This window comes from Eutrigla gurnardus, assembly GCF_963514095.1.
Source record: "Eutrigla gurnardus genome assembly, chromosome: 10".
In the NCBI taxonomy this organism is placed as follows: Eukaryota; Metazoa; Chordata; class Actinopteri; order Perciformes; family Triglidae; genus Eutrigla; species Eutrigla gurnardus.
In genome coordinates, this window is record NC_139924.1 from 20,284,598 (window position 1) to 20,295,432 (window position 10,835).

A 10,835-nucleotide genomic window follows, 5' to 3' on the forward strand; every position below is an offset into this window, starting at 1 on the left:
CATTTTAAATAAATATGTAACGTGGCATGGGTTTCACTTGGGGATAATACACCTATAAGGCATCCTTCATTTTACAGATAAATCTGGGCGGTTATAACTCTCTTGATACTGGGGGTCTTATTTAGAAAATGCTTACAGGAAGTCGTGGTGGTGTCGTATTCAACTTGACGGCGGCGATGCTCGCGCTCTCGCAGCTCTGAAGGATGCAGCGGGGTGGATGGAGGAGGAGGAGGAGGAGGAGGAGGAGGTGAAAGACGGGAAGGCGGAGAACTGAATGAACGGATCGGAAAGGGGGAGAATGCGGATTGCGGTGGCTCGCCAGCCAGCCAGCCTGCCTACCGACGATGGTTTCGGTTTGACACAAGGATGTGCGGGAGAACGACGCGGGCCTGCGGTTTGTTGATGCGATACAGTGAACATGGAGGGAGAGCCTGTTACGTTAATATACCCGTCGCCTCAAATTATCCGTGACACCGAGGGTTGAAAGGCTTGATTGTGAGGGCGGTTTCATTCTCAGCGTAGGCTGTTTTTGTTTAGGTTGCATGTTTCTTTGACGAAATTGGTTTATTTTCCTCTGCTTTAAACGCCAAGTAAACCAGATATAAAAAACCACAGTGTCCTCTCCATATCTGCGGTGCAACTGCCATGATGGTCTTAGCCGTCATTTTAGCATCATCGCCATCTGATCTGTTCTCGCGTGCCGCTGCGGACTGGATGTCAAACTGAGCGGCAGCGTCTTAAAGTCAGACCCGAACACACCGACAACAACAAAAAAATACAACTTTACCGAGTTTCGACATGGACGCGTCGACGTTACAGCCTCGCTGTTTGACAGGTCTGTTTATATGGACGACGTTGTGCCTGCTCGGCGGCGGTCAATCCACGCCGGACGCCTCGGGCCTGCTCCTGGCCATACGCGTGCCACTGCGGCAAGGCGCTCGCGCTGAACAGCCAACGCCGCCGCCGCCGCTACCTGCCGCGGACCGCGAGCGCGGCAACGCGAGGAAGCACGCCGCGCGCAGGCGGAGAGGAGCGGCAGCGGGCGGCGTCAGCTTTGTGGACATGGTCGATAACCTGCGTGGGAAGTCTGGTCAAGGATACTACGTGGAGATGGCCGTTGGCTCTCCTCCGCAGAAGGTAAATATGTATTTATATCTTGCCAAAGCACCCTTAAATTAAGGCTATGGTCTATGAATTGAAACCAAGTACACACGCGCACACACGCGCACACACAATCAATAAAGCTTTCTTGAAGGATGCCATTCAGTATGGCTGGTCATTAGTGTAATGTATTTATCCCGGGCAGGGTCTGGCTCTCCCTGCAAAAGCGTTTCTTAATAAATCACAATTTTCAGCTATTCCCAGTCCTTCACTTTATGGTTATTTTATTTATTTTAATCTTGATTTTTCCAGATAAAACATTAAGAACAGTTTCTTATTTACAATATTGATCTGGTCCAAGAAACCTTATAACATTATAATATCAATATTAGGTCAATTTAAGTTATCTTAGCATCTCAAAGCAAACACAACTACATTCTTATTCATCCTAGAGAAGATGTGACATCACTCTTAACTTCACCCTGACAACACATTTACATGTATGCCCTTTATTTAGGTAAATATCCTCATACTTTATATTTTTTTCTGTGTGTGTAATGTAATTGTTTCTACAAATAAATACGTAATGCAAAATGAAAGTAAGTTAACGGAACGGTCCTCCAGATACACTGTCCCATTGTCCAATCCTGTTGATGTCCCTGCAAAGACAAATGGACCGTGTGTGTGTGTGTGTGTGTGTGTGTGTGTGTGTGTGTGCTCCAGACACACTGTCCCATTGTCCAATACTGTTGACGTCCCTGTGAAGACAGATGGCTGTGTGTGTGTGTGTGTGTGTGTGTGTGTGTGTGTGTGTGTGTAAAGTTAGAGAAAGCAATGAATGATACGGATAGATAATGGAACCATTAATTCTGCAGAGTGAGGAGTGCCAGCTCAGCTGCAGTGTGCAGGCTGGCACACAGGGGGCGAGGGAGAAAAAGTAATGAGGTGGTTGTAGAAGAAGGAGAGGGAGAAGGTGAATGGGAGGGTGTGAAAGAAAGAGTGTGAGAGAGAAGAGAGACAGATGATGAGGGAGACATAGAGGGTGCTAGGAAGATGTGACTCTCTGCCTGAGATACACTGATTCTTATAGCAGAGAAATCCGCTTGTTTGGGGCATTATGTTTCAGGGCACCAACCAGCCAGTTGAGGCATATCGGCAAGGCACAGAAAACACACAGTTTTGTGATTGGGTGTCTTTCGACCAGTGGTCAAGATGATAAAGCAATATTCTTTTGAACACCGTGGTTTGAGAAATATATATATTTTGAATTCCCCACAAATCAAAAAGCCAATGTTATCCCATGTTATTTATGGTTACTGTACAAAAGCAAAAATTGGCAAACTTATCATTTGAGAAACATATTTAATAAGTGACATGTGATACTTTCTACTATAATTTCTGTAAGGCCAGAAGGTTTAAGAAGATGGTCATACATCCTAAGGTCTCCCTGCATAAAGGATGGGTACATTTAATAACTGCATTTTGTATCCTATTTTTTACAGGCTCTATTTTTCACTTGTCAAGTTTTTTATTGCGAACCGAGATAAAATATATCATATCGTCCCATCCCCAAAATGGGAATACTAGCAATATAAATATAATAATAATAATATAAATTCTGTAAAATTCTAATATATTCAATGGATATCTATTTCAAATTAAAATCTTTTTGTTTGGACATTTTAAACTGCAAACTCAACGGGGCTCCTCATCTTTCACAACATGCATAAAGCCTCTGAAAACTCGGTTTCAAGTCTTACATATAACATTATAATTTGGTTTGGTTCAACACTACTGGCAAATATGCCCACAACTGTTCTCACATGTTGATTAAAACATCAGTCTCAGTCTCCCACATCACCTTTTTTTCCCAGCTAAGCTCCACCCACTTCAAACCTGTGAGAAAAGCAAAAACATAAAGCATTTTTTTCTGGTAAATCAAACAATAAATAGTCCATATTAAATAACCACCCGGTAAAGCTTACGTGTGAATACTTCTGTGTGGATTAAACCCTTGACAAATAAAAGGGAAGAGTGTTTTAATTGAATTTAAATTCTTCTGAGGTAGTATTTGCTTGTTTATTATCAATTAAGACAATGTTATTGAGTAACATATTACCTTGATATAAGATTTCATCCCAATATGACTCCACTGAAAGACAATAACTGAATCATCGGCAAGCCAAATAGATAATAAATAGAGCAAAGGGCATATAGCTTTCTAATATATACAGGAATCCACAAAGAGCTCAGGAAAGCCACACCCTGTTAAGAGTCTTAAGTAAGTACAAAATAAGCTTGTCCTTTACTTCAGTAAAAACAGCAAATCCCAGACCAGCAGATGAAATACTTGTCAGTGACTATCTCATTCATTAAAATGACCAGTCAGGATATCCATATCCACAACAACAACAACAACAACACACTGCCAGGCCATTTGCAGACCAACAATAAGTCATGAATGAAATGATCTAAATGTATTAAAGGCTTTATATGAATTGGTTCATCAGTCGCTGGGTCATTGGTCTTGAACGCAAACAGCAGAAGTGATGGAAGGCCTTGGTTCTAACTCGGAGGTGCTTGGTAGATGCAGCGCTGTGGAAATGACCTCCAGTTATTCACCGTAACTTTGACATACGATGTGTTCTGGTAACCAGAAGATGATTTCTCCTCCACAGTGGAGGGGGAAGGGCAAATCTATTGGCTGCAACAGACAGGCACTCTGCCAGGGAAGACAGGAAGACGGAGCAGGGAAAGACACGAAGCCTCAGTGTGTCAGGATGCAGCCTTTATCGTGTGTGTGGTTTGCGTGTGAAAGAAACACATCCATCCTGAGCAGTCAGCAAACTGCTGGCCGAGAGAGACATTCAGATTGTTATTCCACTGTGACAGTAGTGGCGTTTGGAGAGGCAGCGCATGTGTGTATGACATTGACATGGCTGTATCCGTGTGTGTTGGAAAAGAAAAGAGTCAGGTGGACAGAGTCGGTATTATTCTGGGCGTTTCTGGCCCAGCCCTTGAGACAGTAGCACTTCTCTGTTTATTTAAAGAGCCGATCCATTATTGAGCAGCTTGCCGTGGCTGTGTGACTGCCAGTCTGCTCATCTGTTTGGTCGTTTCTGTACCGCACGTTCTCTTTGATTTGTCAATCAGTGAAATAGTGATGCGCTTACACAGGAATGTTCAACATTAACCGACCTTACATCGGCGCGTATTAACTAGAACCATGTCAGTGAAAAGGTGTTTTATATGTTCTGTCTCCATCGTCCCTGTGCTCCATTCACACATTCGCTAACTGTTTTGACTGATTGGGCAAAATGTGATACTCACATAGAGCTGCAGAGAGAAGAGGAGGAGATGGGGGAGACAGGGAGTGAGAGGGGGAACCTGAGAGGAGTGGATGGTTAGAGTGGAGACAGAAGGGGGCCGGGGGGGGGGGGGGGGGGGGGGGGCAGAGAAGGACATTCAGGGCAACAGGAAACAGCATAGGACACTACAAGGAAAGAGATGGATGCAGAACGTGACCGAGGGATGAAAAATGATATCTGCTTGTTGGAATCGGGAAAAATGAGATTTGCATTATCATTATCATTATAAAAAAGTTATCAATATTAATAGTGAACATCAAAAAACCCCACGTCCGTCTCCAAGGTAGCAACGATACAGATTAAACCTGACAATCAGAGATTGAACAGAATCTATTTCACAAATGTAACGCAAGCGTCAGTTTCACAAACCTATTGTTGTTGTTTTGCAAAAAAATCCCAAGGCATACAGTGTGTTTAATAAATCTCTCTCTGTTCCATTCTCTCACCGTCTCTTTAGTTGAACATCCTGGTGGACACAGGAAGCAGTAACTTTGCTGTCGGTGCAGCTGCTCATCCCTTCCTGCGCAGATACTACCATCGTTCACTGTGAGTAGAGAGCTAGCGTTTTAAAATGTCTTTGTTGAAATGAAATATAATCATAATGGTCTCCTCCAGTGTGTATTCACCTCCTCCACCTTGTCCTTCCACTCTGCTGCCTTGCGTTTGTCCACAGCTCCAGCTCGTACCGTGACCAGGGTAGGAGTGTGTATGTTCCCTACACCCAGGGTCGCTGGGAGGGGGAGCTGGGCACCGACCTGGTCTCCGTCCCACATGGCCCCAACGCCACGCTGCGCGCCAACATCGCCGCAATCACCCAGTCAGATCGCTTCTTCATCAATGGATCCAACTGGGAGGGAATCCTGGGACTGGCCTATGCCGACATAGCCCGGGTAAGAGCAGCATAGTGTTCGGTCCCTAAAAAATCTGAGGGGGGAAAATACTCAAAACGTATGATTTCTTTCAGGCTGCACAGGACACATTTGTTGACACATTGGCGCATCAAAAAGTTGAGAAGAGGAGGAAGAGAGCTAGATATCACATTTTAGATCAATATTTAGCTGTAAGGGAAAGGATGTTTCAGCAAATCATCAGTGGACAGTGGAGGTTCAACCTTTAAAATGTATTATACCACGTAATGAGTCATTTGTTCCGCTGTCTGCTTGGGAAATTACTTTTCTCTGGCAACCCCCAACATTGGCAGTCAAAAATGCTGATTAAGCTTGTTAAGTCTTGTGTTCCCCTTTTCTCAGCCTTTGAATTCCCGATGTGGTGTAAGCAGGTGATTACTATGTCATTAGATCTGGGGATGGATGGGGCATATAACTTTTGGTTCATTTAAATGTCTTCTCATACTGAATTTCTACTACAGTATTTAAAAAATAGAGGCACTGCAGAGGCAGTAAATAGTACAGAATTTACTTCTGGGGACAGTAATAATATCAGTGTATTCACTGGGAAGGTGAGATGGCAGGATGAAACCTGATTCGACGAAAAGGTACGCTGATAGGTCAGGAGAAGTTTGAGATTTGTTTCATCATTTTGGAAATTAAAAGCGGAAACCTAAAAAGCAAGTAAAGCCGTCCCACCTCTCTTTCTCTCCAGCCTGACGAGTCTCTGGAGCCTTTCTTTGACTCTCTGGTTCGCCAGACTCCTGTCCCCAACCTCTTCTCCCTCCTGCTGTGTGGAGCCGACTCCATGGGCAGCGCTACTGTCGGTGGCAGCATGGTGAGACACACAGAGACACGCACGCAAATCATTGAATGTCATGCTTGGAGCCAATGCTGCATTTTATTTTTCTCTGCGCTCTTCAGATCATCGGAGGAGTGGATCAGTCGCTCTACGTTGGAGAGCTTTGGTACACTCCCATTCGCAGGGAGTGGTATTATGAGGTCATTATTGTACGTATCGAGGTGAATGGACAGGACCTCAACATGGACTGTAAGGAGGTAAGATTGGATATGTACGGCTGCAAACCCCCAAAAAAGTATTTAACTGCCAATCATTGATACTAAAAGCTATGTAAGGGATTTGTAAATGTCTGTGTTTACAGTACAACTATGATAAGAGCATTGTGGACAGTGGTACTACCAACCTTCGACTGCCTCGAAAGGTGTTCCAGGCTGCAGTCAAGGCTATTGAAGCAGCATCTTCGGTCAGTCCTTACCATACTACAGATACTGTCCTTATTGTAATCTGCATCACACTCATTCTCTCTCTCTCTCTCTCTCTCTCTCACACACACACACACCTATTGGATCAGCTCCAGTATCATGACCACGTGACCCTGATTTGTGATGAGTTGTTATGGGAAGAGTGAACGTCCTCCTGACCCTGTTTTTCAGACCGAACAGTTTCCCTCTGGTTTCTGGCTGGGGGAGCAGCTGGTATGTTGGCAGGCCGGCGCCACACCCTGGCACATCTTCCCAGTCATCTCCCTCTACTTGATGAGTGAAAACCACAACCAGTCCTTCAGAATCTCCATCCTACCGCAGGTAATCACACAGCACCATGCACTGGAAACTGAATGTGGTTGCATTAAGCGACCATTGTAATCACATTTTTCCTGCGGTGCCATTATTTGAAGTAATAAACATACAGCATGTGGTATTTAGTTGGAGTCAATGGTAAAAATGGAATACGAGTCGAATGTCAAGCCCAGAACGGACACGCTGGCTCTAGATAGGGCTATGCGCGTTTTCGTGTCAGCCACGGTAGTTCTCCTACACGCTTGGCACAGGGAGGAGTTTTCAGTTGCTTCAATCTGTAACCGGGACTAAGGGAAGCTAATTTTTATGTTTTTCTGACCAATAGTTGACCCTCAAGATTAGTGCCTTACATGCAGGGGTTGTCCGGTTGAAGTACCGAACAAGCTGCCCAGCTGCAACAATAACCGATGCACAGGTTGAATACATTATTTACCGCCAGCTGCAGTTTATGCACAACAAGTGTTGGATGGAGAGACAAGCGCGTGCATGTGTGATGTATGAAGCTATGAGTAACGCTAACGTCACAGCTGAAAAAGTAGCAGTGCAGTATGTGTACCGTTTATTTGTGGGTGAACAAATGCAACAACTCCTCAAGAATTCCGTCCAAATGATCAGCAGATTTTTTACTTTACCTGGATTCATGATGGGAAAGTGAAATACATTTTTTTCTTCTTTTTTTTCCGACACAATTGTAACCGGTTTCAATACTGCTGACCCTCTGAGCCTATAATAAGTTTTGATATTTACTGAAAATTCGAATCAAATAATTGGTCATTACTTTGAGTCATGTTTATCCTCTGCACCTCTGAGGTCTTAGGTGATTTGACTGACTGCCTGTAATCCTGAATAAATGCAATTTTCATTACCCTCTGCACTACAATCCTTCAGCCGCACTCTTTTTATGTAGTCTCTGCAGATGAAAACCTGGCAAGGTACCATGAGAAAAAACATAATGACCACATTTCAGGGGAAATTACCTTTGAATGCATTTTCTAAAGCTTTTCAAAAAGCCCTGAAAAGCCATTTAAAAATCTTAATCAAAACCTCCCAGAAAGGCCTTGATGGTGGCAGAATGAAGCAGGTTTGACAGCGTGATTTTGAAGCGAGGTTCAGCGCTACAGTTCTGTCTGTGACCTTGATGCTGACAGCAGAATGAAAAGCTTAAGAAAACGTGTTTATTTTCATTGCCTTCTGTTGAACCTTCTATAGTAAGAATAACAGTAAATCACCACGTATAGAATGTACACTGACCCTATGGATGTTCAGGAGGAGATGAATGCTGTGTACTAAGTGGGGCATTTTACAGATTCAAAACAAACATGTCAGTGCTCTCTGGTGGACAGATGATGTAACGACAGCACTTTTGTCAGCCAACATACAGTATCGGCATATAGAATGTATATTTGTGGTAAACCAAAGTCCAAAATTGACTCATAATATCAGCCATGCCAGTGCATTGTTTGACTAATGAAAAGATTACAATGCCTACAAAACTGTAAACAAAAGACAGTAAAGAAATATTGTATGGTGTGCAAAATTAAAATGAACAAATACCTATTCACATGTAAATATTCAATAGATTGATACAGTAATGCCCCGTTCATAATTTAGCACAGCAGGCTATTTTGTTTGCGGTCCATGTGATTGTGCTTCCTTCCGTTTTTGTTGTGGTTTTTTTTTGGTTTGTGTAGCAATACCTGCGGCCAGTAGAGGATGTGGCCTCCGCCCAGGAGGACTGCTACAAGTTTGCCGTGTCCCAGTCCAGCACCGGTACAGTGATGGGGGCCGTCATCATGGAAGCTTTCTATGTGGTCTTCGACCGAGAAAAGAAACGCATCGGCTTTGCTGTCAGCACCTGCCATGGTGAGGATGAGAGGGTGGAGGGTTAAGCAGGGGAATTGGGAGAAGGGCTAGCGGTAAAGTTTGTAGTGCAAAATGGAAAAGAGGGAAAGGCAAAAGTGATATAAATGCTCATCGAAAGACGCATTGAGATTGACATACATGCTGGACAAACCTTAAGGATCTCTCACTAAAGACACTAACTCATTTACAGTAATAGTAACATATATATCTGCTATATGACTCTCAAATACCTGCAATCTCATTCTCCCATTTGTAGTGCATGATGAGTTTCGCACAGCTAACGTGGAAGGCCCGTTCCACGGCGTCGACCTCGAGGACTGCGGCTACAACATCCCTCAGACGGACGAGTCCACTCTTATGACCATCGCCTACATCATGGCGGGAATCTGCGCTCTCTTCATGCTGCCGCTGTGTCTCATGGTGTGCCAGTGGCGCTTCGCCCGCTGCATCCATCCACACGGGGACTTTGCTGACGACATATCGCTCCTTAAGTGAAGGGGGAGAAGAAGGGGAGACACAAAGGGAGTCGTAGAGAGCCAACGCTTGAAACAAAGGGCAGGGAAGGATTATGGTAAAAGGGATGAGTGTTGTTACAAAAATGCTGGTGTTGTTGGCAGAGGAATTGGAAAGGGTTCTTCGGGAATATAATATGTAAAGTAAAGAAAATGCTGTCATACAGTGAATATACATCCAACAGAGCAGTTGAGGATAACCAGAGCCATTACTAACCTGAATGACAGACGAGGGAACGCTGGTGTCGTCAGTGTCAACTTTGCCTGTAAGCTACCTATGCAGATCAGCATGGCGAGAGGTGGAGAAATGCAAAAAAAATAAAAAATAAATGTACTGATGAATAGTGTATAAATAGACTCCATAGATGGATGGGATTTGGGATTTTTAAAGATCTGTCTCTTAACATTGCAGAGTGGTTTGGGAAAAAAATTAAAGCTAAAACAGATCACTTAACTAAAATCCAAACCTGGCTGTGAAAACAAGACGTGAATCCATCATGTAGTTGGACGTGTTTTGCTATGGTGTGATTCAAAAATATGAGCGTGTGGGCGTCTATTACTGAGTGAATGAAACAAGGTTGATATATATTTGAACATGCTTGTGTGTGTGTGTGTGTGCACAGCTGCATGGTTAAGTGAAGAGTATACAGGAAGATTTAATGAAAATGACAACACTTAGTATCAATAGCATCTATGAAATTACACCATTTTGCAAATGCCAGAAAATAATTTTGCCGCGCAAGTTAAGTTAGCAAAAAGAGGTTCAGTTGATGAAACAGCAGATTGCAAAACTGATTTGCATAAAATCAGCTTTGCCACGTGTGAAACTGAGACTACGGTCAACATCAGATGTCACTTTTTCTTCCTATATTGATAGCTTAAATGTATCTATTGTAAATAAAAAAAAAAAGTGTGCATTCCAGATCTTCTATTTGCGCAGGCACGTACACACAAGAGTACATGTTGCTTATCCTACTGCTGCACCATCGGATGATTTGCACATGTAACAACACATTACAAGTTACTGTAACAAACCAAGACTTAACAGGGCTCCTTTCACAGTCACAGAAACAAACTCACCACATCATTCAAATGGGGACCATATATGCTTGGACAAGAAAACCAGCCCAAAGTATGTTATACACTAAAGAACACTAAGTATGTCTACAAGGGACACTTTGTATTGTCTCCCAGCAAGCTGTAAATAGATAAACTCAGATACATGTATATTTGTCTGTCAGGCGCTGTCAGCACTGTGGACTCAATAAAGTACTCATTGTAACTGTAAAGTGGTGTCATTTTCATTTCTTCACACTAAACATTAACCACAAGAATATACTATAATAACACCTTAAAATTAATTATTGGTGATATTTATATAGATAGATGCATACATACATAAATCAGCAGTCAGTTGTACCGTGAATTTACATATCACACTAGATATCTATCTATAGAATACACAATATAAATAATATATTAGCAGTAGCCTACCCTTAGTGCAG

General features: G+C 43.1%; 1 protein-coding gene across 1 annotated transcript; it reads left to right on the plus strand.

The window, feature by feature from the left end:
- The first annotated feature begins 217 nt into the window (after nucleotides 1–217).
- On the plus strand, nucleotides 218–10,619 carry bace1 (beta-secretase 1). Its single transcript, XM_084018828.1, has 9 exons — nucleotides 218–1,137; nucleotides 4,927–5,015; nucleotides 5,143–5,359; nucleotides 6,072–6,194; nucleotides 6,281–6,415; nucleotides 6,520–6,621; nucleotides 6,812–6,961; nucleotides 8,647–8,818; nucleotides 9,075–10,619. Exons 1-9 carry the CDS (start codon nucleotides 799–801, stop codon nucleotides 9,311–9,313), a joined length of 1,566 nt encoding a protein of 521 aa, XP_083874954.1. The 5' UTR covers nucleotides 218–798; the 3' UTR covers nucleotides 9,314–10,619.
- Nucleotides 10,620–10,835: the final 216 nt, after the last annotated feature.

What these genes read in the sequence shown, in the direction of transcription:
- bace1 (XM_084018828.1), top strand. Translation starts at nt 799, where the DNA reads ATGGACGCGTCGACGTTACAGCCTCGCTGTTTGACAGGTCTGTTTATA. An exon ending in TTGGCTCTCCTCCGCAGAAG is followed by an intron (nt 1,138 to 4,926) that starts GTAAATATGTAT and finishes CCGTCTCTTTAG; the next exon opens with TTGAACATCCTGGTGGACAC. An exon ending in CCTATGCCGACATAGCCCGG is followed by an intron (nt 5,360 to 6,071) that starts GTAAGAGCAGCA and finishes CTTTCTCTCCAG; the next exon opens with CCTGACGAGTCTCTGGAGCC.